Here is a 27,206-nt window from a genome sequence, read left to right on the forward strand (position 1 = left end):
AATACTTCCGAGAGGCACGCCAAAACTCCCCTCCAGAAGCGGTCAAGGGAGGCGCACTGCCAGATAGTGTGAAAGAATGTGCCCTCTTCCCTGCCGCACCTCAGGCACTCCGGGGATGCAATCAGCCCCGCCCGCCACAGCCGCACTCTCGTGAAGTACACCCGATGCAGGTACTTAAATTGAACCAGCCGGAGCCTCATGGCTATAGCGGCCCCTCGCGGGGCGGCCAGCGCCTCCCTCCAATCCTCTTCCTCCAGAGCGCCCACCTCTGCCTCCCAGTCCCCCCGAAGTTTGCTCAGTGTGGGGGAGCTGTGCGTAACAAGGGATTGATAGATCCTGGAGGTTTTTTTATCAGGTAGATCCCCCATGAAGACTTTCGCCTCTAATGGGCTGAAGTCAGGGAGCGAATCCAGTCCCACCAATGCGGGCGACAGGGCATGCCTGAGCTGGAGATATCTAAAAAATTGCTCACGTGGCATATGGAATTCCTTCTGTAGCTCAGGGAAAGATTTAAGTATCGTCCCTCGCATGACATCTCCCAGCGTGGAGATGCCAATGTCATCCCATCCCTTAAAACCTTGTAGGGCCGCCAAGTGGGGTAGACGCCCATTGTGCCACAGGGGAGTCTCACGAGTCAAGGTCCGCCACCATCCCATACGGCGCAGGGCCTGCCTCCAGATTTGGAACACTACCTGCGTGGCCGGGGGCAGCACACCCCTCAGGGACGCAGAGTAAAGGAGTGTATGCAGCGTGTGGCGTCCCATAAGTTGCCGTTCCAGCGCATATGCCGGGTCTCCCCTGTCCCCGTACCACCATTCGTTAAGGACTAGAAGATGTGAAGCTTGATAATATGACAGAATATCCGAGGTGGCCAGCCCTCCACAGTAGGTGGATAGGAAGCACGTCCGGATAGCCACGCGCACCCTACCCCCCTCCCACAGGAATTGCCCCAGCACCGAATTCACCTGTCTGAACCAGCCTGGCTGAATCTTGTATGGGTGGTTCTGTAGCTGACATAGGAGTCGTGGGAGCGCCACCATTTTAAAGATTGCCGATCGCCCATACAGAGTCAAGGGCATACGGGACCAGATTTTAAGATCGGAGCGAACGCGCTCCCATACTGGGGCCACATTTCGCTCCCAGGAGACCGCCGGCACATCCGTCAAGAACACCCCCAAATATTTCAGTCCCCCCACCGCCAACTGAACTGAAGAGGCCCACGCCCCCATTTTCGTGCGCTCACCCAGCGCCCACAAGGTGGACTTGCGAGGGTTCATGTACAAGCCGGACGTTTCCCCGAAAACCTGCATAATGCGCAGGAGCCGTGGCCCAGTTCTGTCCACATCCGTAAGAAAAAGGAGGACATCGTCCGCATATAGCGCAATCCGATCGGACAGGCCCGTGGCCCATTCAAACCCCCGAACCTGCGCGTCTATGCGTATCCACCTAGCCAGCGGCTCCATAGCAAGAGCGAAAAGGTACGGGGACAAAGGGCATCCCTGCCGCGTTCCGCGTCCCAAGGAGAATGTAGGAGAGGTCGCCCCCGCTACTCGCACCGCCGCCGTGAGGTCTGTGTAAAGGAGCGTTATGTATGAAAGGAACCGGGGACCCAGGTTCAGTCTGCGGAGCAATGCGAAGAGATAAACCCAGCTGAGGGAGTCAAACGCTCTATCCATGTCCGCCAGCAGCAAGGCCGCCGGCTGTCCCGTCCTTTGTATGGCCGCTACTGCCACCTGCGCCCTCCGAATGTTATGTCTGGTGGCCCGCTGAGGCATGAATCCCGCCTGGTCTGGGTGCACCAAGGTGGTGATATGTGGCAAGAGACGGTTCACCAATGCTTTGGCCAATATTTTGGCCTCCACATTTAAAAGGGAAATGGGGCGATAGGAGGCGTGTTGGTCCGGGGGTCGGCCCGGCTTATGGAAAACCACAATTTTGGCGTGTCTCCAGTCTGCCGGGAGCACCCCCCTATCCCTGGCCTCCTCGACCACTGCCCGATAATACGGGACCACTTGCGCGCGAAACCGGCGGAAGAATTCGCAGGGAAACCCGTTGGGTCCCGGGGCCTTGCCCGGGTTGAGCTCCCCCAGCGCCACCCCCAGCTCCTCGTCGGTCAAGGGGGCCTCCAACTGGTCCCTCACCTCATCGGACACTCCAATTGGAGGCAGGTCTGCAAGAAACTTATCTATAGTGGCACCTGGTAAGCATTCCTGTGGGGCGTATAGGCCTGCAAAGTAGGCAGCAAAGTTCGCGGCCAAAGCCGGGGGATCCGTAATCGGCCCTCCTGCCGAGTCCCGAATGCCCGGCAATTCCTGGGCCTGGAAGGTGCCCTGACAGACGGTGCAACATTTTACTAGACTTGTCCCCCCACTGATGCACTCGGCTGCGCGTCGCCAGCCAGATTTGCCTCGCCTCGTCGAGCAACAGAGCAGCCGATGTCTGTTGCGCATATAACAATTGCCGTACATTTCGCTCCCTCCCGTCCCCCCGGCACGGACGCTCGAGTTCCTCCACTGTCGCCTCCGCCTGAGCCAGCGCCTCCCTACGCTTTCTTCGGGCTGCCGCACACCAAGATATATCGACGCCCCGGAGGGTGGGCTTCATAGCTTCCCACAGGCTCGCCGCACTAGCAACCGACCCCTCATTGTCCAACAAATACTGAGCTAGCGCCTCGCTCATATGGGCCCCATATTCTGCATCTTGCAGGTTCCATGTGGATAAGCGCCAGCGAAACTGTGGCCTACCCCTACCGATACAGATCTCAACGGATATCGGGGAGTGATCCGACAGGCCTCGGGGCAATATCTCCGCCGCCACCACCCTATCTACCTCCGCCCGTGGGACAAAGAGGTAGTCGATCCGGGACAGCGAGTGGTGCACCGCCGAGAGGTAAGTATAGCCCCGCTGATCACCATGTTTTCGCCTCCACACGTCTATCCAGTCCATCCCCATGACCAGCGAGCGTAGTTTCGTGGGGGCGCCAGTCCCGGGGTTACCCCCTGTCCGAGACCTATCTTTGGCCATGTCCATCACATCATTCCAGTCCCCACCCACTACAGATAGTCCATCCGGCAAGTCTGCTCGCAAGGTGAGCAGCTTCTCAACCAGGTTCCACTGCAACGGAGGGGGCGCATAGACACTGCCCAGGGTTAGGTGCTCCTCCCCAATACTGCCCCTGATAAACAGGTACCGCCCTTGTGGATCGCCCCACTGTCGTATGTGTGTGTATGGTACCCTACGGTGTATTAGGATCGCTACCCCTCTCGATCCCCGTGTGAAGCCCGCATGGAAGACATGCTGAAAGCCATACCTCTGCAAGCAGAGAGCCTTTGTTCCCAGGAGATGCGTTTCCTGGAGCAGCACAACATCCGCCCCCGCCCGTTTCGCCTGGTGAAGCAGCGCCCCACGCTTGATTTTATCCAGGGCCCCCCTTACATTCCAACTAATAAGCCGGAGAGTTCCCGGCTGTAGGTGGCTATCCTGTGGCATGCCTGTCGTGGTAGAACATGGACCTCAGCCCCGCGGAGTGGGAAGCGCGACAATGCAATTGCAGGGTACTAGCATCTACCGGAGGTGCAATCTGAAAACTAAAACATCCCCTCCCCAACAAACCCCCCACCCCATACCTCAAAGAACCATGAAGTATCTGTCGCGGCGAGGCCGGACCCCATCCCCAACACTGGAATGTAGCCCGCCCCGTCCAATGGATCCCGAACTCACAGCCCATATCCATAATGGAAGTCCCCCATCCCCATTGTCATGGCTGGGAGACCCACCCATAGCACGCCTCCCCGCATGTAGATCGTCCCCACTGTTCCACATCGCCCCATCCACCTTCTATATTCAGGGTTCAGGATCCTGGCTACCCGGTACCGGATCCGCCCGGGAAGCGGCACCACTGGAGCGGGAGCGCCTCCGGGACCTAGATCGCCTGTTGCGTTTCTGGTGCAGCCCCTGAGGGCCCCTCCCCGCCGTCCCGCTCGATGACGAATCAGACCCACCACCCGGCGGGGAATGAGGCCTCACCCGCACCGTCTCGTCAGTCCATCGAAACACTTCCTCTGGGGTGTCAAAGAAATGGGTGCGGGAGCGGAACACCACCCGGAGACGCGCCGGATACAGCAGGGCATACGGAAGTTTGAGTTCCCGCAGGCGGGCCTTCGCCGCGGTGAATGATTGGCGCTGCTGCTGCACCAGCCTCGTGTAGTCTGGAAATATCAGGATGCGAGCATTGTTGTAGTGCAGGGAGTCCTTTGCCCTAGCGTGTTTCAGGATAGCGTCCCGATCCAGGTAGTTCAAGAACTTGGCTATGATAGGCCGCGGATGAGCCCCCACCGGTGGCCTCTGCACTAGCGCTCTGTGGGCCCGCTCCACCACAAAGCAGCGGGACATGGCCTCAGGGGGAAGCCAGCTCTCAAGCCACTGTGTCAAGAAGCGTTCAGTACTGCCCGCCTCGCTGCCCTCGGGAAAGCCAACAAAGCGGAGGTTGTTGCGCCGTGCCCGTCCCTCCGCATCTTCCACGCGAAGTGCAAGCCCCTTCTGAACAGTTTCCAGTTTAGCGACCCTCTGCTTCAATGTAGTAACGTCGTCTTCCACCCCGGAGATCCGGGATTCAGCCTCCGTGATACGGGTCACCGCCGAGCGCAAATCTTGCCTTAACAGCATAACGTCTGCCCCAACCGCCCCTATCTTCGCGTCCAGCATATCCCTGGACTGGGTGATGGCCGCCAGGAGGGCTGCATTGTCCGGGACGGCCCCAGCCGAGCCCCCGGACGCCCCCGCTCCCGGGCCCGTGAATTTGTCTATGGGGCCCTGCTTGCCCGAAGCACTCCCTCCTTTATCTCTCGTCATGGCAGCGCTCGCTGCCCCACGCCGCCCCAGGATGAGTCAGACTGGGCTCAGGCGTGGATACCACGCGCTCCCGCAGCCCGACTGCGCTGCCGAAAGGGAGCCGCACCGTAGGTCCGTCCGCTCCCCCCTATCCTACCGCTCTCCGAGGGCTCCTCCACTCCGGCAGCCCCCCACCGCAATATGGCTACGGAGCCACTACCAGCACTCGGCCTCCGCAATCCCAGCGGGGGGGCTTGCCAACAGTTCCGCCACGTGGCACATACGCATCGCCGGGGCCCAGCCAAGGACCCCACCACTCCCTTTCGGCAAGAAAGAGGACCCTCGTTGACGCGAAATCCACAGGCCCCACGGGCCTCTCAACGCGCCTTCTAGGCTGCCCCCGCCAGGGCCACGCAGGGGTCCAGAGCCACCAATTTCTTGTAACTCCCAGTGTTACCGAGGGGGGGGGGGGAACCGATCTCCGCCCCCCGCGGCCCGTCTTGGCCGCCGATCCCCTATCCGGTCGCCGGAAGGCCCAGGGTGTCTCCAAAACTGCGGGCGAGTCCCCGCGGTCCACCCGACCGTCGACGGGGTGGGCACACCGGCCCCCACTCGACCCCGAAGCACGGAAGAGAGCAACCACCCAAAATCACTCGCGCGGCGTCCCACCCCCCGCGGGCCGATTGCTCCGCCGGTCCCCCACACAAGATGCCCGCTAAGGGCGGGGGGGGGGGGGGGGGAGAGTGCCGCCTCAACCCTGGGCCCGCAGGCCGAGACAACCAGCGCCCGCAGAGCCTGCTGCCCACGCCGTCCCAGGGCCCAGATCCAGCTCCCCACCCACGCGGCCCGAGCTGACCGCCGAGACCTCGCCAACGTCTGTGCCTCCGGGCAGCTACTGAGTCATAGGGCCATCCCCGGCGCTCGCTCCGGCTCGCTCGGACCTCCGCTGGTGGCTGAGCTACTCCGCCGCGTCGTGCGGCAATGGGCCGGCGCCGGCTACCTCCACGACAGTCCCCGGCTCCTCGCCTTCCTGCCAGGCCGCTCCCGGGCACCGCGCCCCCAGCTCTGTCCAGGCACCGCGAACCCCCGGAGGATCCTCGGGGCAAACTGCGGGACGCTACGGCCAAATATCATCCGCTGCTGAGGGACACTGCATGCGGGGGAATAAGGATAATTGCAGGATTATCGGTGGGCTGGACAGAGCTCACTCAGCACACGTCCGCCATGTCTGGCTGCCAAGCCACGCCCCCAACATTTTCTGTTTGTAACTAATGCTGCTGTATAAACACATCCTCAACACAGAATGTAAAGCAATAGCCTTATAAGTGGTAGTTAGCATGTGGATGATGCAGATGTCTGAATTAAGGTATTCATGGCCGTCTTTCCAACCATTGCTTGTTGTTTTGCTAGAACATCCGCACAATAGTGTTTGGTAAACATGTGTGGGGTTAACAAGTAACATTCTTACATGGCAGCTAGGAGAAGGTTCCTTATGAACAACACAGATACGACCATAAACAGCTGGTTTGCCTTATGGAAAGGTTTGTTTTTTTCAATATAGTACATGAGAGCGCATTTTACGTCCAAGGTATGCGTGCTCTTTTTGATATTGAATCTGGTTCTGAGACAAAGACTGAAATCTATATGGGCTGGTTAAAAGTGTGTGAGGTAAACAAGTAGCATCCTTACATGTCAGCTAGGAGAAGGTTTCTTGAGAAAAACATAGATGCGACCACGAACAGTTAGTCTGCCCTATGGAAAGATTTGGTTCTTTCAATATAATACATGAAAGCGCATTTTACATCCAAGGTATGAAGCATTCTTTTTAACATAGTATCTAGCTCTGAGAAAAAGACTAGAAGCTGAATAGGTTGGTTAAGGTGGCATGGGCAAACAGCCTTAGTGAGGTAGATTTTTCTTGAGCACAACCCTGTCCTTATGAACTTGTATGAAGGGCTACTGCAGTAGGAGTAACTGTACTATAGGGACTGTAAAGAGACTGTGTGAAGAGTTCTGCAGTGCGAGGGCCTCTAACTCACTAAGGCATTGTAAAGAGGTTAGCGCAACAAAGAAGGCAACCTTCCAGAAAAGGCACTCAAGCAGACAAGAATGTAAAGGCTCAAATTGAGAATTGAGTAAGAAGAATGATGTTAAGGTCATTCATTTGCTAAATGACTCTGTTGAGGCCTTCCATGAATATCTTAACTACAGTGATGCAAAAGAGGGAGGAGTGTTCTCTGTTTTGAATGCATGCAGCCATAGCGGCTAAGTTAAGGTGTGTAGAAGAGTAAGCTAGACCCGACTTCTGTAGGTGGAGCAGGTAAGGTGAGGATGTTTTGGACATCAGGTATTAGAGGGTCTTTGTTGTGACTGATGTAGTGTGGCCAAATTGTTTCCACTTTGCAGCACATCATGCTCATATAATAGGTCTACAGGACACGCTCAGGACGTTCATGCATATGTGGGGGCCCACAAGTAACCAAATGTTAGGAACTCAGGTTCCAGATCTCTAACATTTGGTCAACCTGCAAACCGAAGAGGTGTCTGCCATCGAAGGGCAGGTTGAGAAAATACTGATGGGACTTCTGGTATAAAACCAGAAACACAGAACCAAGCTACCAGGATACTGGTATTGATTCCATGACCCACTGTGTCAGCTGCATCCAGGGTACAGCAGATGGTGGATTTGGAAATGTTTTCCCCTCTGCCACTAACTCTTCACCCCTCTTACCTATATTCCCCAGGGCGATGCTTGAGGAGGTCCTACATTTTGTCCTACTGTGCCCTATCGTCTTGGGAGAGCAAACGGACAGGGTTGGCAATCATCCAGTGGGTAGCCACCTGCAATGCTACCCTCTTCTCTGCCACATCTTTCTTTTTGCTCTTGGTATCAGGAGGAGCATCTACTGTGGTTTTCACATGGTGTAGAGCATCAGAAGATCAGGGGGCACTTGCCCATGAACCAATGGTGGGTCGTTGGAGGAGGGCTTGTATTTTTTTTTTTTATTGTTTAATTAATCCTTGGGGTGACTACTCGCACCTTCACAAACTCTTTAAAGGTTCATGTGGAGATCTTCAGTATTCCTTAATGCATTGGGAGGAACTGTATTGTGCACTGGATTTTGGACAGTGTCCCCATCAGGAAGAAATCTATTTTCTGAAAGACTTGCATATTAATTTTATGGTAAGTGGCTGCCCTCTGAATGACCTCATGCTATGAGCTACAGTCATCTAGGGAGAATGACCTAACCAGATACAGATCAAAGTCTGTGGGGTTACGAGGATCAACATCATAATCTTACCGGGTCATTTGTAGGCACCTGGTCATGGGGTGTATTGTAGGGGTCTGCAGGGTACATTGGGCTGCCTCCCCTGTATGATTATTGAGGTGAACCCTCTACTGAGTTAGAAAGAGTGAAGGTGTGTGGAGGAGCTAGTGGTAGTAGCAAAATTGGGGGTAGGGAAGAAGTTGGTGGAGAAGGAAGAAGAGGTGGTGGTGGAAGGACACATCAGTTCAGTGCCTGATAAAAAGAGTATTGTCGCCTTCAAAGTCTTTGGTCGGTGCCTACCATGGCCCGAAGGCAGTGGTGATCCAGCAGGTTTTTTTTTTTAGGTGCTAGACCTGGTGCCCGACCTCTTCTTGGGCAAAGTTCAGCCATTGGGCTGGCTGGAGTTGTGTTTCGGACACCATGCTACTTGCTTTGGCCAGGCTACCGTCATGCATGTCTGTGCAGCAGCTGCGTTTTTACTACTCCGACCCAGAGGAAAAGGCTGGCTCCGAGCTTGGAGACAAGTGGACAAGCTGCATCCCCAAACGGCAGACTTCTTCCTCCTCTGCCCCGAAGCCACGCTTCCCGAAGATATCAGGGGTGTCTTCCGACTTCTGCCTCTTCTGATGGGCCCACTTCTGCTAGCACCAGTACCAAAGCGTCTTTTTGGACAGGAATGTGAGGCAGGCCTCACATGTGGTGACATTGTAACTGGGGGAAGAGACAGATTACAGACTTGATAGTGGTCAGTCCATGGGAATTTGAAGTGGCACTATGTGGCAGTATTGGAAGGGTGTCCTTTGCATCACTGGTCACACATTAGCAATAAAAAAAACCTTGAGGTGAAGGGCATACATTCCCGAAGAGGTGGTGAGGTGTCGAAAGTCCGTATTCACTGTCCCTGCAGAAGAACAAAAGTTGTCGAGTGGAGTTTCTTCCCGTGCTAAATCGAAGAGTGATCAAATGGGCACAGAAGAAAGCACTACCAGCACTGAACACGGAGCAACTTCTTTACGCGTTTGAACCTGATGACGGAAAATACAATCTAGAATGCCCATGCGCCTAGCCCGCTAAGGGAGGAGTCGCTATATCTTGCGACTCAAAAGACTTCTTTGAAGAAAAAAACAACTTGCAAACGTCCAAGCCCAACACTAGATGGCAGGAGTATGCAGAGCACATGAATATACAGGCACACAGGCAATTAACTATTATATTTGATAAAAACTTGTTGAAGTCATTGTCTATACCACATGCTATGGACAAGCAAAAAAAGAGTTAAATATTGTTATTTTTGATAAACCATCACACTAATGGGTAATTTTTAGGAAACACGTTTGCTTCACATATAAACCGGAGGCCAGTCAATTTAGCAACAGGAAGCACTCCCCAGTCTGAACATTAAAAATAGCCTTCTCAACATAGAGGAGTTATTATGTCCAACTACATTTCTCTTACTAGGGTTCTCTCCCTGTGAGGTTATCTCCCTAAACTGGTGGAAGATGCATTTTCATACCTGGTTAATCTTTGTTTATTTCAATAAGTGGTCTTCAATATCACTTCGACATAAAATTTATAGGGTGATCTACATGTAGGACACATTCGGATACTGTAAATGGCACTAAATATATGGATAGCGCAGAAAACCTGGCACAGGGAAGAAGCTCAAATAAATGTGATTTGTACATAGAAGTTTTCAGATTAGACCATACTACTCCCCAGAAAAAAGATGTTTCATACCCAAAACTGCATTCACATCGTTTAGGGCATATGTCATCTTCAAATGTGCCATCGGAGTCCCTGGCCCAAGTTGAAGTAATACTCCTAAGAACTTGTTTATAGCTTTTACTGTTTTACCTGTGCTCAAGTGCCCCAATAATTCTGTTCCCCAGGGTGCAGCTGCAACAGAATATACCTGGTATACAGGCAGTGCATTTGAGGCAGATTGACACCCAAAGAAACAATACCAATTTCTCATCTACACAGCACACTTGAACTTGGTTGCCCACAATAGCAAAACATTTATTCAACTAGTACTCTCCACGATCACAGGATGTTAGGCTAATTTTAGAAAGCTCCATCTAATTATAATCTCACTCTTTTCCCACACCTGTGAAGCCACTCCAGCCTGCCTCTTATTTCGCTCCAAATTCCATTTGACTCTTCCATGAGAGTGCAGCACATTACAGACAACAATTAACAATGGATAAAGCTTTAGGATTTGGATTTCTCTTGGTGCCCCATCTAAGTTACACTTCTGAGACTATTTAGAGATTAGCAGAAGCAGAGCATTTTCCAAAAATAGAGATATGGCCCACTATGGAAGAGGACAATTAAGGTGCTTCTTTTAGTGTGGCCTTTACAGTGTGAGGTAAAGCAGAAGAGTAGTACATGCAAAGATAGGGGATTTGTGTGAGGTAAAGCAGAAGAGTAGTACATGCAAAGATGGGGGATTTGGATGAAGGCATTAGAACAGAACAGTGGCTTTGCATCCGTGCAAGGCAGAATTGTGCAAAATTGAAGCAGAACTTTAGGTTGAAGCTAAAACCATGGTACTGTGAGAAATTGGTAAGAATGAGGTCATGTGATTAAATCGAAGGGCTGTTCATTTTTTTTAAATATATTTATTGCATTTTATCTTTTCTGTTACATATAATCTAAACATCTGTACATATTGCACTGATAACAACATTATGGGTACTATGTCTCTGTGTACATAAATCAAGGTGTATCCTCTTTTTTAACATTTTAACCACAACTAATGAAAACAAGATAAAATCAAAAGAAAGGAGATATCAAATACTTAAATGAATATGTATCCAGTGTATAGAGTGCCGTTCAAGTTTAGTCGTGCCTAGGCTTGTGTGTTTGTAGTGAATGTGGACTGCTGTTCCTGCGCTATGTACGGTTGAATGGACACTAGGGTATCTTGTGGCAGAAGTCGTGTCTATGAATTGTCATTAAGGAATGTGAGGTCATTGTCCAATCCAAAAGCTGTGGCTGAGGTTTCCTATGAGTGCAGCGTATCCGCTTCACCTAAGCGACATGTCAGGTATTATCCCCCGCTCGTTGCGTAGAGGGTTCACGCAATGTGGCGTTAGAGTGTGTAAAGGATTTGAGGATATCATCCCAGGATTGTGCGATGGGATATTTTCGCAACCCTGCTGTTTCTTCCCTATGAAGGATGGTGCTCTCCGCCTGTGCCCATACCTCTAGGGATTTTATACAGTGGAGTACCTCTGAAGGGTCCTTGTGCTTCCACCTGTTAGTTATCAGTCGTTTTGCGGTTATTAGGCCTAGATCACAAAATCTAGAACTTACTTTGTTAGCTTTAGTGCGTTTGTAAAATCCTAGGATACAGACCTCCCATGTGGTAGGCACTTCGGTGCTAGTGCAGCTCGTAGGTGTTTCTGTTATCATGCGCCAGTAGGATAGAAGCAGGGGGTAAGACCATAGCACATGTAGCAGGTCAGCGTTCAGGAGACGGCATCTCGGGCATTCGGAAGTGTTGATGTTAAAATATTTATTGATCTTGTCTAGTGAGAGATACGCTCTATGCAATATATATGTTTGTATAAGCTTAAATGGTGAATTGTGTGGTATGTGCATGGCACTGGCTAGGACACGTTCCCATTCCTTATCGGTCCAGGGTCGGCCTCTGTCCTCAGCCCAACGTGCGCGGAGTCTCTGTAGTGGTTTTAATACGTGGATAAGCAGGGCATGTACTAGCCAGTGGATCACATGCAACCCTTCCCCCATTTCATGCAAATACTGCAATAACTGATGTGTCGATGGCTCGTTTGTCAAGTCTCCCCATGCTAGCGTCAGCGTCCGTATGATGGCTGCATGTAGAAGGAACTGGCCCACCGGCAATCCATTATCTGTCGTCAGGGTCGCGAAAGGCAGAAGGGCACCAGCTGCGTATAGGTCTCCTAGTGTCTCCACTCCTGCTTCGGTCCAGGACGTCAGTGCCCCGTCTGTTATAGAGTCTCTGCCTCTTGGTGTCCCGATAAGTGGGAGTATTGGGGCATAAGGGACCGTATCTTTTGTGAGTTGAAGGCTTCTCCTGTAACATCTATGAGATAATTCAATATGCACCTGTGTGATGGGGGGGGGGAGCTTCGCCAGTGAGTGAAACAAACTATAGATCTGAGTCTGCGTCCATGTTGAGGACTCGATCGCCGTGTCCGTCAGGTTCTTGCCACTTAGTGACCCATTGTAGCTGCGCAGCTAAGTAATATAGTTCCAAATGAGGAACTGCCAAGCCTCCACATTCCGGTGGCGCATACAATTTCTGCAGTGCTATCCTGGGTCGCCCCGTATTCCAGATTAAGCCTCGGGTGAATCCCTCCAGCTCCCCAAAAAATCGTACTGGAACATATACCGGAAGGTTTGCAAAATAATACAGTAGCCTTGGCAGTTCTATCATTTTGGTCAAGGTAATACGACTCATCACATTGAGAGGTAGAGTCTTCCAGAATTGCATCTGCGCCCTTACGGAGGAAATGGCGCACACTAGGTTACCCTCTAATATGTCTGCTGGGGACCTGTAGATATATATGCCCAGGTATCTGAACGTGGTCGGGTACCAAGCAAGCGCAGCCCTGTTGTTTATTATTTCCGTCACGGCCACGTCCTCGCAGAAAGAGTAGGTGCCTGATTTAGCCCAATTTACCTTGAGGCCTGACACTTCCTCGAAGCTACGGAACAATGCGGATATGGCCGGCGGCACAGCATGCAGGTCTCTTATGTACTGCAGCAGGTCGTCTGCATATAGGGATACCGTGTGGAGCCCATCATTCAAGGGGACACCCCAGTCTGCGCCACTTTCTCGGAGGAGAGCCGCTGAAGGCTCTATAGCAAGAGAAAAGAGCAACGGGGACAGAGGGCATCCCTGCCTGGTTCCTCGTCTAACCCTGATCGTATCAGAAATGAGCTTAGCTGTGCGAACCCATACTGTGGGGGCGCTGATACAGTAGTTGCATCAGTTGTAAATACCAGTCTCCTAGCTCGTACTTAAGCAGGACCGCTGAAAGATAGGGCCACTCCAACGAATCGAAGGCCTTCTCTAGGTCTAGCACTAGACAACCAGACCGCGGCCAGTTCTTCGTTGCGTACTTCTGGACTCTAAACAGTCTACGTATATTGAGAGAGGTACTCCTGGTTGGAACAAGTCCATTTTGACCATTATGTACCAGAGTCGGCACAAACGGGGCTATTCGTTTAGCTAGGGTGGAGGCAAGTATTTTATAGCCTGTGTTCAACAGACCCAGTGGACGGTAGGAGCCCAGGAGTTCAGGGTCTCTGCCCAGCTTTAAGAGGGAGATCAGTGCTGCCTCATTTTGCGTGGGTGTGAGCGCCGAGTCATCTAGAGCCGCTGCATATACCCGCAACAATTCCGGTATCAATATGTCCGAATAGGCTTTGTAAAATTCAGCCGGTAGTCCATCCGGACCTGGAGATTTGCCATTCGAGAGGGAGAAAATACTATCCCTTATTACCGAAGGGCTGTTCATGAGACGCAATCTTGTGACCTAGGACATGGGATCAGGTAGGCCTTACTGGAAAGTAGTATGGTCATTAGGATGACACACCTGTAACATAAAAATTGATTTCTAAAGAAAGATAGGATGTGTTGTTGCCATGCTGATGTAACGGTCTCATTCACTGTGCACCAATGATAATCAATATACCATGTAATTAGGGCATTGAACAGCACCTATTAGAATAATTTCTTATGCTACAAATACTGCTAACAATTGTCACTTACTGACTGTGTAATAATCACAGATCTTCTTTTGAGAGTGTAGAAGAATGTAATCGTTTGTGTAATCAAGAGAGGTTCATGGAACATTGCTCCCAATGACAATTGCTGTTTAATTAAATGTTTTACGCTGATACCAATAGGCCCCATGACAATTGCTGTTTAATTAAATGTTTTATGCGAAAACCAGTAAGTGCCAGAAATGTACTCAGAAGTATGTGGCAGTATTTTCTTTGACAATACCCATCTGATTTAAAGTTTATAGCCATGTATACACTCTAAAACGGCAGACGGACATAGTCTTATTTTGGTGGGTGTGTTTCATCCGCCATGCTGTAAATAACTTAGGTCCACTTTCCTTGGTTATGTGATATACACGGTAAGAATGAAGCTGAGAGTTAAACATCGGAGAATGTACACAAGGGAAATGTACAGACAAGAACCCTAGGAGTAAAGTGGATCTAGCAAATTTAGATCTAGGGTGCCATCACTCACATAAAACATACCTGCTGGAGCAGCCTGATCCTCATGGCTCGGTCTGTAGACGAGAACATTTTGATGATTACAGGAATGATTTTTTGCTGGTATTCTTCAACAGTGAGAAACTTGCCCACCTGCAAAAGAACAAAGGATTTTAAGTAAAAAAAAAAAAAAAAGGGAGGTGAAAAGTAAAATAACTGCATTTCTAGGCAAAATAAAACTAAAATATATTTAGTGATATTATTGTAGCACTAAGAATGCAAAATAGTAAACTTGCCCTTCAAGATAAGATGCCTCCCATAGAAAACCAGGAAATCAAATTTACCATACAAATACCTTAAATAGAGGGGTTAAGATGACTGCCCCAGCACTACCAAACTCAAAAGCTGTGAGCAGCTGAGGGAGGATCTTATGCCGGCAGAAATCCTCTGGAAAAGAGTCCAGATTGTTGCTAAGATGCTGGAAGAATGTCTGCAGTTCTGCTGGCTCTTTAATCTGTAAAGAAAGAAGACAAAAATGTCAACATGCCAGGACTTGAGAGAGGAATACAGTTAATTGGCAATAGAAACAAACAAGCATCCTGTATAAACAAGCATTTGCAATGCAATAGGTCTCGCATTTGCAAGAGTTTGAGCTAATGCCATTGTAAATGGCAATGCCTTTTATGTAAGTGTTTTGAAACGTGCAAGTGGTGCATAAACACACACTTGGTACATAGTCATTGCCTAAGAGAAGCAAGGTTGGCGGTAACTGCGCCTCTTTTACTGTCAGCCTTGCTTCTCGTAAGCAAGGACTATAAGTACAAAGTGCTTGTTTACGCACCGCTTGCAGGATTTCAAAACACATAAATAAATGACATTGCTAATAGCTCAAACTCTCGCAAATGCAAGCCCTATTGCATTGAAAATGACTGTTCTGAGATTCAAGAACAAAGTTTCCCCGATGGGGAAAAAAGTGCAGCCGGAGTAACAGCAGAAAGAAAAGGCACGTGGTGACTGCTGTGAAAACAAATGTGGTCATATAACAGCTTGTCACTGTTCATACGCCTCTTGCGCTCAAGCACCTCCCTCCCCCCACTGCCAGCAAACTCTGAGGCAGTTTAGAACCGTTAGCCAGCATTCTGCCCCTTGTGTGAATGCTCAGTGTAGGAGCCCCTTCCGAAAAAGTCAGTGCCTGTCCTGCAATTTAAACATGTACTTAATCCGTGTCTCCCCCTCAAGTCCCTCCATTGCATACACTGCACGGAACAGCTGGATTGCAATGCCATGTTGTACGTTCATATAAGGATGCATGTGTCATAAAACCTCGGGCCAACATAAACACCCATGAGCACAACAGAAACATTTTCATCAGAGCCCGAGAGAGCCAGAGGGCTAGCGTTGTGTAATAGACATATGGGAGCTTGTCCACTGCGTGCGGGTCACTGAAAGGTATATACTGTGTATACCTTATGTTCCCTGAGACACACCATTCCGTCTGAAAACTGGTAAATTTTCAATACTGATAATGAACATAAATACAAGCAATATGTACACCACAAAATGCAGTGATATCACTTGTCAACACAAAGTACAGTGGGAGGGGGAGGGAAGACAGACAACATGGACAACGAGAGGGGGAGAGAAATAAACAAACTACGGCGGGAGGGGGCGGGAACAAAGTGAACACAAGAGGGGGGGGAGAAATAAACAAAAACTACATCAGGAGGGGGCGGGAACAAAGTGAACACAGGCAACGGGAGGGGGCTGGAACAAAGTGCCCATGAGAGGGGGGAGAGAAATAAACACAAACTGGGGCAGGAACAAAGTGAACACGGGCAACGGGAGGAGGGGGTGGGAAGAAAGTGTCCACAAACAACGGGAGGGAGGGCGGGAACAAAGTGAATCACGAACAGTAAACACCATTCCGTCTGGAAACTGGTACATTTTCAATACTGATAATGAACATAAATACAGGCAATATGTACGCCACAAAATGCAGAGATAACGCTTGTCAACACAAAGTACGGTGGGAGGGGACGGAAAGACAGACAACATAGACAAGAAGAGGTGGGAGAAATAAAAACAAACTACGGCGGGAGGGGGCAGGAACAAAGTGCCCACAAGGGGGGGGAGAAATAAACACAAACTACGGTGGGAGGGGGCGGGACAAAGTGAATACGGCCAACGGGAGGGGGCGGGAACAAATTGCCCACAAGAGGAGGGGAGAAATAAACAAACTGGGGCGGGAACAAAGTGAACATGGGCACCGGGAGGGGGGGTGGGAACAAAGTGAACACGGGCACCGGGAGGGGGGGTGGGAACAAAGTGAACACGGGCAACGGGAGGGGGGGGTGGGAACAAAGTGAACACGGGCAACGGGAGGGGGGGGTGGGAACAAAGTGAACACGGGCAACGGGAGGGGGGGTGGGAACAAAGTGAACATGGGCAACGGGAGGGAGGGCGGGCACAAAGTGTCCACAAACAACAGGAGGGCGGGCGCAAAGTGAAACACAAACAGAAAAGTTACAAAACAAGGCGAGGCAACACCCCTACTACCACAAGTACTTAATTGGCAAGGTACAGTAATCAGGACACAGTTGGTCGATATAGCATTTAAAATACGAAAGGGACTGTACCTTATTAAAGCAGATGGCCTCACAATTCCTGGAGAACGATGATGGAAGTGAATAGTTCACGACAGATGATTTGGAGAAAAGAGAGCTATAAAGAACAAGACAAGCCCGGCGGAGCGTGGCGCGCGCGCGCTTGGGGGCGGGGGAGCGCATTCCAGGCGGGGGAGCGGACCCTTTGAAGTGCTCCCAAAAAGAGGATTGCATGGCGGCGCGATGCGCGTGATTGTGCACGTGCTAGCCATGCAATCCGCTTTTTGGGAGCACTTTTAAAACCCCCTTACAATAGTCTCGCTTTGCGATCGCTTACGCGATAGCAAGGCGAGACCTAAAAAGTCAGAAAAGATATGAAAGAACTAGAATGAGAAGAATGTACCAGATGGACCCAAAAAACATGGAAGTGGAAAGTTGCACTGAACATGATTTGATAAAAATAGCACAATGAAGAGAATTGGTAGCGCGTCATGAAGGTCGAAAATGTGGAAGCTTTATAAAGTACAAAAAAACACCACTGACTGGAGGAGGAGGATGATTAAACTCCATGTAGTATGGAGACGGGGAACGAAAGAGGAATAATTTTAAATTCATAGGATTAATTGCTGCTTTTTAATTTCAAAAATTCCAAAGGGTTGAGATAACCGGAGAGAATGAGGAAAAAAAAGTACAGCCGATTCAGGAAAAGGAAATGTCCCAGCAGGAAGATGTGAATACCACTATCTGGCATTCTTTAATTCTACTCAATGTAGAGAGAACTTTAACTGGACGATTTCCTAAAACAGTCCAGTTTAAAGTGTTTTCCTAATAAACCTTAGTTTGGGTCAGGTCCACACTGGGTATACAAGGCGTTCTGCAGTTTAAACCCCAGCAGACCAAAACAACAACTGTTGTGTCAGTAAGGCAATTAGCAAAAATTGGTTGGTGGAGGATGACACACACACAGCCATACAATAGCGACATACCCAAGAGGCTATTTGTGAGGGCACTTATACTTACTTTGTGGTTGGTGCATTAGTCAGATGACCTTAGTCCTGATGAAACCCAAAATTGAACGGGTAGAATCATCAACAACTCACCCTTTAGTTGTTTCATGAATTAATGCCAAAGGGAGATTGTCATTTTGATATATTGATATTTTCCTCCTTTAACATTTTGCTGGGAAAGACATCTAAAAATGTGTTTTTTTCTACAGTGTCTTACACTGTTTATGTTTATATATATGTATAGCACACAAAATCTCTCATTATTAAACCAGTTGCCATACCCTCTGCGCTGTCAACTGAACCGTATAAAATTCAGGAAAGATCTAAAAACTTGGTTCTTCGGCAAAAACTAAGAAATCACCTGGAATATGTCACGTTTCACATTTTAGCGCCAAGACGCCACGGCATTCGTGCGCTTTACAAATAACATTTCAAATCAAATCAAGAGTTTAGAGTCTGCACTCGAAGCGGGAAACTCTCATGGCAATTCATTCATAATTCGTTCTGAGACATAGTTGATTCATTACTGTTCAGAGACGTATTTCGGCCGATGGCACAACCTTTCTCAATCCAACTATTAGAAGCTTCGCTTGCAATTAAATACGAACTGGTCACTCAACATGGAAGAAATACTTTTCGTGTCTAGCCAGCAGTCAATTTCAGCATTTTTATAAAAAAAAGTTTGAAATTCTCCATAACCATTTCATTTTTAAACATCAAATAGGCTGATAACTGTAGTTTTCTAGTTAGCATACGACATTGCCATAATATTTCGATTTAAACACTTGCGACATAGAAGCAATAATGTCCATTCAGTTCAATATGTGAGCAACGTGAATCGGTTTTCAAATGCAACATGCTGCTTTGATTTCTCATGTTCGCTCACATACATGGCAAACGTTATCCACTTCAACCTTTCACTGTGCAGTTTGCCTTCCAAATACACAATGTGTTTCCCTTCCTCACCGCTCCGCCAACGCCTGGGTGCCCTGTTCCTGATATCAGTTTCCCATCAGGGGCGTAAACAGGGGCTTATCGCAGGGCGGAAAGCCCTCGTCAGATATATATGTATGTTCATATATGTTGAGCACTGCGTCTTAAGGAGGCTTGGATGCAGCGGCTGCTGGAGGTGGAGGGGTGGGTGCCCTGACCGGTTCTGTCTCACGAGGTCTCTGGACCCACGCCCTAGGCCAAGAAAAGGCTGGGAAGCCTGCTGGCTATAATTACTGCGAGGATATGTACTCGGTTAGAGACCCCTTTCGTTGCCACAAAAGGGGCATAAGGCGGATTGAGGTTGACAAGAGGCCATAGACCAGCCCAAACACTTGTCTGTAGCCCTGCTCCTGATACAGAGAGGGATCCGCCGAGGGCGAACCCACTTGCGTGGCGGCAGTGGGACTGGTGCTTCTCCAGCGCAGGCCCGGCTCCAGGAATTTTTATTTGGGTGGGCCAAGGGTGCATTTGGGTGGGCCACTGCGGGCTCAATTTGTCGCATATATGTCTAGGCAGGCCTGCTTCAGGGCCCTCCTTTATCTCTTCTTAGTCTTACAAGGCCCAGTAAAACGCACTCTTTTCCAAATCTCTTTCCAAATATCATCACTCTCAAAAAGTGTTTTTTCTATGTAATGTTCCTTTGATGGGAAGAGGAGGTTTCTGAGGTGCGAGTATCAGGCAAGTGACACTTCTTGGGCTCCCTCTGTGCGAGCCTTCAGGGAGAATCCCTCTTCATTACTACCTCCACCTGACTCTGGACTCTGCAGCGGACTCCCTTCCAGGCCAGATTATCCACTACTCCTCTCCAGTGCACCTAATCTCACAGCTGACCTTGGGTCCCAGCCCCATATCAGGCACCATGGGGCTCCACTTTCATTTTTCCCGGTAAAAACATTAGTAAACTCACCTTCAAACTTAAAACATTGAATATAGCAGTAAATATAATTAGCACGCACTTTAAAGTATGTTCCACAGTAGCCCTTGTGACCCGACTGCTAATTAAATAAGCAAAAACAGAAAGGCCATGACAGGGACGGGTTTAGCGCTGATGCGAAAGTCTTTTTCGACGCCACACCAATAACCTCTTTCTCCGTAAATACCTTTACTACCACCTTCCAACAGTGCCCCACATCCCTCCATGGCCCCCCATATTGACCTCCTCCTAGGATTCCTTCACTGCCACACGCCACAAGTGCCTTCATCTCCCCATAGCCCCTCCCCCTTATGACCTCCTCCTCGTATTCCTCACTGCCACCCTCCACCAGTGCCCCTCCGCCTCATGACCTCCTCCTCAGACTCCCCCACTACCACCCTCCACCAGTGCCCCTCATCTCTCCCTAGCTCCCCCCTCCACCCCATGACCTCTTCCTCGGATTCCCTCACGGCCACCCTCCAACAGTGCCCCCTCATCTTTACGTAGCCCCTCTCTCATATGCATTTCATTTGTTGTGTAGCACTACTTATATCAGTGTAGTGTGTGTCAGTACTTTACACCACGCACACATTATACAGAGACAATGAATCATACAAGTATGTAAATCAGTCTACAGGGAATGTCACATAAACCAATGAGGATTACAAGGTGTAGGAATCACGTGTCATCCATACCGGTGGACCGGATATTTTACGAGGGTTTGGGCTGGGGAAACACAACCTTAGGATTAAGGGCCTCATGTAGGTAGCATACAAGTTACCACTTCTTAAATACCGAACGTTACCGAATCGGTATTTAAGAAGTGGTAACTTGTATGTAGGTAATCCTTCGGTAAATATTACCGAATCGGTAATATTCGGTAATTACCGAATCGGTATTTACCGATTCGGTAATGAGGCATACCTTCCCATTGATGGGAAGGTATGCCTCATTACCGAATCGGTAAATACCGATTCGGTAATGGGGGGAACACATGCAAGGGTGGCAGGGTGTCACATTGACACCCTGTTGCACCCCTGATTCGGCCATGTGTGCACATGTGGCACACATACATGCCCTAAGGGCATGTATGTCTGCCACATTGCACACGTCTAAGCGCTTTAAAATGCGTAAACACATACATTCATTATTTACCACCAACTATTAGTTGGTGGTAAATACCGACTCCTAAAAACACCCACACACTCCCCCTACATCTCATTTTTGTATTAGGAATTTACCGAATCGGTAAAATTACCGATTCGGTAAATTACCGAATACAAAAATGATCCCCCTACATACCAAAAGCCAAAATACCGGTCGGTAACGGTATAATTACCGAAAATCGGCCGTTACCGACCGGTATTTGGCTTCCTACATGAGGCCCTTAAAGAGTATTCCATGGGGGTCAGCTTTACTGATAAAAATGTAGATCTGCCCAAACATACTCATTTTAGTAACATTAGAATAATGAAAGACCGGGGAAGTTCTAACTATATCACAAAACAAAAAAAGTGAAGTTCTAACTATACCATTCATGTTTGTATGCAGCTCTTTGATGACAGTTCGTAGCTCACTGTCCTATGTTAGGTTTGTAACTTATGAACTGCAAGTAACACAAGAATCTCTGTGACAAAGGCAGTAACCCACTGAGCTATCCACATAAAATACAGTTCATCTGCATTTACAAACTACTAACAGACAAATGATTGCTCTCCAGCAGGATCATTAATCACCAGCGTTATCTGGGCATTTTGTATTGTCGTATTGCTGTCCTGCATCAGCCATGAGAATGATAAAAACTGTTTACATGAAGCACACACAAAGTATGTGTCCTGTTGGTCCTGTGCAGATTTTAAAAAGAAAAACAAATAGTAATATGTTCTCTTACCTACTCCATTAGTCAAACTTTATGTCACAGCCTGATGTGATAAGCTGCTGCAGGGGTCAGGAAAGGTGAATAGGAATAAACAAACTTCTTTTCTCCTGCGCTGCATAGAAAAATAAATTTCCACACAGCAGGACAGTAGGCAAAGGTTACCATTGTCAAAGAAAGGATTTGTCCCTTTCACCATGTGGAGATGAAGGGGTGAAAAAATAAACAAAGCCTCGTTAACATTTAAATGGTCTTTTAACCCCTTGTGTGTGCGGGAGAAATAAACGCGTGCGCGATTACGACGGCTCCCGGCCGTCGTGCGCACACGCCTACCGTAATGCACGGCGGCCGGGAGCCGTCGTGCGCACACAAGGGGTTAAAGACCAGTGAAGTACTCGGGTGCGGCAGCGATAATCTCTAAAACTGTCTATGTGTGCTCGGGAAGCGGCCTCAGCCCGGGCTGACACACACGACGCGGGGGATTGAAGCACTTTGACCCCAATGGCGTTGCACGCCTGCCTTCAAGCCCTCACTGCGAGGGCCAAGGCTCCTGTTTGGGTGGGCCTGGCCCACTCGGCCCACCCGCTAGAACCGGGCCTGCTCCAGCGGGGTCTGAAGGCGCTCCAGCGGAGCCGGGCCACCCGAAGATGAGGTGCATGCCTCATGAAATTTAGCTGGATGGGGGTCGCTCTGGAAAAATTGTGGGTCCAGGAGTGCCGAACCTCCATCTCATCGGATGACTTTGACGGATGGGAGGGAAGCCGAAAAGTGTGTGGACTTCTTGTGCGACTTACGCGACGAAGGAGTGTGCGTCGAGAGGGGTTTTGCGAACGGTTCTGCCAGGTCAAACACGAATGGAACCTCTAGTACAAGAGTCAGTGGGAAAAGGAGCTTGAGGAATCGGTCCCTCAACGTCTTTGGGTGCATGGCACGGCAGTCCTCACACACCTAGGTGTGTTTGTGGTGCCTGGAACAGGGACATGACTCCAAGTGGGGTCTGCCACTGACATTTGCTTATGACTCATGGTTTGAAACCAGCTGGTTTCTGGGGTGACGTCCTCACACCAGGAGAGGGGGGGGAGGAGGACAGTTAAATAGTGATTGAGAGGTAGCTCAATCGGGATCAGTGCTAAAGAAAGAATGTACTCAGAGCGCTGAGGTGACGCCTATATAGGCATCGTGCACGTCACCTCCGACATGGACGATGGCGGCACAGAGCGGAACGACGCCACTTACCGACGTGCAGGTGTACTGCTCCAAAATGTTTCCGATCAGGTCTGATGCCTGAGGATAATCAAAGGTAGGGATCTGTGGATAGAAGTCTCTATCAGACATGGGATGTATTTTCCTTTCTAGTTTGCACTCTAGTAGTGCCAGCATCTTGAGTAAAGTTATCAAGTTTAACACATGTTTTGTGGGATGCAGAGTAAAAAGTGTAGTCTTTATGGGTGTGATACAGTCTCCCTCATATGTCTATCACTCAACCTCCCCCAACCACCTAATTCCCCCTGCCGGGAAGGAAACAATATGGTTACTTACCAGTAGGAGTAGTTTTGCAGTTTGAAGAGTTTTTGGGATTCACATGCTGTGCATCATTCCGCCATCTAGTGGTTGGGTTCAGAATTGTCTGTTTTTTGTTGTTTTTTTCCCTCTTGTTTTGGTCGCTGTCGACCACCATTTGGTGTCAGGTAGGTCCCCTGTATGACGTCAGACTGCATCCTGGAGGTCGTCGTGCGTGGTGGTCATCTTCGGATTCTTTTTTCTGTGTTTATCCTGTCTAATCCTTGTGATGGTCCTTATTTTTAGTTCTTAACGTTGTACTTTGCTTCTCCACCTGTTTGTGTTCCTTCTAGGGGAAGGCTGGGTGAGTCGCATGTGAATCCAGAAAACTCTTCAAGCTGCCAAACTACTCCTACTGGTAAGTAACCATTTATTTTTTCAGCGTGAATCCTTTTCTGGATTCACACTGTGCATTAGATTATGTAGCGGTTTCTCCAGTGTTTGGGAAGCTGTGGTGAGATGAAGACTTAGCAAACAGGTGTTGAGGCACCCTTTGTCCAATTTGAGCTTCCTTATGTATTAGTATATCCACACAAAAATGCTTGGTAAATGTGTGTGGTGATGCTCATGTTGCTGCTGCGCAGATGGCATTGATGGGTACATTTGCCATGAAAGCCAGCGTTGCTCCTTTCTTCCTAGTGGAGTGAGCTGTTGGTTGTATGTTAGTTCTTTTTTGGCATTGGTATAGTACAGTTGTATAGCTTGTACTATCCATCTTGCAATGGTTGCTTTAGTGACAGCTGATCCTGTGATGGTATGCGAGTAAGCCACAGACAACTGTTTTGTTTTCCTTACTTGTTCAGTTTTTTGCAGATAGCATAACAGAGCTCTTCTTATATCCAGGGTATGGAGGCTTCTTTCTGCCTTAGATTTTGGTTCCTTGAAGAAAACTGGCAAGACGACGTTTTGATTCAGGTGTTACTTAGTTACCACCTTTGGTAAAAACTGTGGGTTAGTTTTTAAGATTACCTTCTTCTTGTGAATTTGTAAATATGGCTCTTGTACAGTTAATGCTTGTAGTTCACTTACTCTCCGTAGTGATGTTATTGCAATGAGAAATGCTGTTTTAAGAGTGATATGTTTGATATCCGCTGTATGCATGGGTTCAAATGGTTTTCCCATTAGCTGAGACAGCACTGTATTTAAACTTCAAGTTGGTACAGGAGCAGTTCTTGGGGAAGCCATTCTTTTTGATCCTTCCAAAAATGTTTTGATGAGTGGCCTAGTAAAGAAACTTTTAACATGTTTTTCCTCTTGTGTATGCCACTATGGCCACGAGGTGTACTTTTAGGCTGGAAATATTGATGTTGCTGTCTAAAAGGTAGGTAAAATATGAATACGGTTTCCTGTATATTTATTGTAGTAGTTTTGTTGTTAGCGATGCACAATGTGGTTTATCGCTTCCATTTAGCAGTATAGCATTTCCTTGTTGACTGTTTTCTTGCCTCCTTTACATTCTCCATGGTTCTGGACGGCAGTTTGAGGTGTCCAAATTCTATGTATTCAGGCGCCAGGTTGCTAAATGTAACATTGCTGGTTCTGGGTGAGAGATTTGGCCCTGTTGCATTGTTAGCAGGTCCTTGTCGGCTTTGATCGTGATCATCTCTCCTTTGGAGAGTTCTAGGAAAGTTGAGTATCATATCTGTCTTGGTCAACAGAGGGGGGCAATCAGAATCATATTTGCTCCTGGTTCGCTTGCTTTTTGTAGTACTCTTTGCATCAGGGGAATTGGTGGTAAGGCATAGACAAATGTCTGGGACCAACTGAGTGAAAGCGCATTTCCCTTTGACAGGTGGTGTGGAAACCTGGATGCACAGTTACAGCATTTCTTGTTCTGCATTGTTGCAAAGAGGTCCAACACTGGCGTTCCCCAGATGTTGAATAGGTATTGTACTGTTGTTTGCTTTAGCTCCCATTCGTGTGAGCAACTGCTTTGTCTGCTTAACCGGTCTGCTGTGAGGTTGTCTACCCCTGGTAGATGGACTGTTTGCAGATTGATTTGCTGAGGTATTGCCCATTGCCAGATTTCTTGCGCCAGTCTGCTTAGGGGAAAGGATTTTTTTCCACCCTGTTTGTTCAGGTAAAACATTGTCGTTGTGTTGTCGGTTTGTATCAGGATGGTTTTCCCCTGGATCGGTTTCTGAAATGCTTTGAGTGCCAGAAAAACAGCTTTCATTTCTAGGAAGTTGATGTGTTTTATGGAGTGTTCTTCGCTCCATCGCCCATGAATCTGCAGTTGGTTCAGATGTGCTCCCCGACCGTTGAGGGAAGCATCTGTGGTGATTGTCACAGATGGAGTTGTGTTCTTGAAAGGTATCCCCTGTGCTATGTTGTTGGATGCCCACCATTGTGTCTCTGTCTGTATCCTTTGTGTAACAACCACTAGATCTTCCCACCTTCCTGTGGCTTGTGACCAGCCGTTGGTGATCCATTCTTGAAATGGTTGCATGTGTAGGCGAGCGTGGGGGATGAGTGGGATGCATGATGCCAACATGCCCATACGTTTCATTACCTTCCTCACTGTCGGAGACTGTCCCTTCTGGTAGAGGGCTGTTTCCTTGTAGATAGCTTGTATTCTGTTTTGTGTGGGAAACACCCTTGCGTTCTTTGTATTTAGTCTTGTGCCCAGAAAGGTTTTTTCCCTTTGTGGGTTTGTTGACGATTTGTTTGTGGTTTATTGAGAAACCTAGGCCTTGAAGTGTTTGGATTGTTTTCTGAACCAGATTGTGGCATTTTTGTCTTGTGTGTCACCTTATTAGCCAATCGTCCAGTTAGGGGTATACATGGTTCTTTTCTCTTCTTAGGTAGGCGCCCACTGCGGCCAGACACTTTGTGAACATCTGTGGAGCTGATTTTATTCTGAACAGGAGTACCTTGAATTGGTAGTGTGTTCCATTGTGTAGGAATCTTAGGTACTTTCTGTGCGTCTTGTTCATTTGAATATGTAAATAGGCGTCTTTGAGGTCCATTGTTGCTAGGAAATCTCCTTTTTGGATTTGTGGGATTATTTCTTGAAGGGTACACATTTTGAAGTGTTGTGTCTGTATGAACTTGTTTATGAATCTGAAGTCCAAGATTGATCTCAGGGTTAAGTCTTGTTTCGGTACAAGGAAGTATGGTGAGTAGTTTCCTTTGCACAGTTCCTGTTCTGGTACTGTTTCTATTGCCTGTTTTAGACACAGTTCTTTGGTTTCTGCGTTTAGCAGTGTTTGTTCTGTTTTGGATAATTTTCCTATTCTTGGTGGATTTGTAGGTGGTGTCTTTGTTAGCTCTATGCAATATCCGTGTTGTACCAAATTTAATATCCATTTGTCTGTTGTGATCCTTTCCCACTGGTTGTGGAATAAGGATATTCTTCCCCCCACTGGTGTTTTGTGTGGGTCTTTTTTTGTGTGGAAGTCAGTTAGAGGTATTACCCCTCCCTCTGGAGGTTTGGCCTCTTCCTCTACCGTTTCCTCGCCCCCGAAAGGACTGCTTCTGTTGTTGCCAGCCCTGGTAACCAGATTGTTGACCTATTTGTTGGCTTGTGTTTTGCCCCTGAGATTGTTGCGGCATCTGCTGGTTTTGGCCGAAGCTGCCTGTTCCTGTGGTCTTTCTGTTAGAGAAACCTCCTCTCTTGAAAGATCCTCTTTGTTGGAGGGCCCCCATTGCCCTGGCTCTTTCATTATCCTTCTTGATCTGGTGAAGGGATTCTTCTACTTCCTTGCCTAATAACGCTTGTCCGTTAAGAGGTCTGTTGAAAATTGATGTCTGGACTTCTTGTTTGAATCCAGAGATCCTCAGCCAGGCATGTCTTCGGAGTATAGTTCCTGTGCACATTTGTCTGCTTGCGGTGTCTGCTGCATCTAGTGCAGATTTTAGGTAGGTATTAGCTAAATTTTTTCCCTCTTCGACTACCGCTCTTGCTCTTTGCTTGTCCTGCTCTGGGAGTTT

The 27,206-nt window shown here is 48.6% G+C and overlaps 1 protein-coding gene across 6 annotated transcripts in view; it reads right to left on the reverse strand.

The window, feature by feature from the left end:
* SCYL1 (SCY1 like pseudokinase 1) overlaps nucleotides 1-27,206 on the reverse strand; it is a 1,795,032-nt gene that overhangs the window by 1,350,082 nt on the left and 417,744 nt on the right. For all 6 annotated transcript variants that reach the window (XM_085625549.1, XM_085625547.1, XM_085625546.1 and 3 more), the window contains exons 7-8: nucleotides 14,677-14,835; nucleotides 14,367-14,474 (exon numbers count right to left, since the gene is read on the reverse strand). In XM_085625549.1, coding sequence (XP_085481675.1) covers nucleotides 14,367-14,474; nucleotides 14,677-14,835 — 267 coding nt within the window. The remainder of the gene's footprint in view (nucleotides 1-14,366; nucleotides 14,475-14,676; nucleotides 14,836-27,206) is intronic.

The sequence above is a fragment of the Triturus cristatus genome, chromosome 9 (assembly GCF_964204655.1).
Source record: "Triturus cristatus chromosome 9, aTriCri1.1, whole genome shotgun sequence".
Lineage (NCBI taxonomy): Eukaryota > Metazoa > Chordata > Amphibia > Caudata > Salamandridae > Triturus > Triturus cristatus.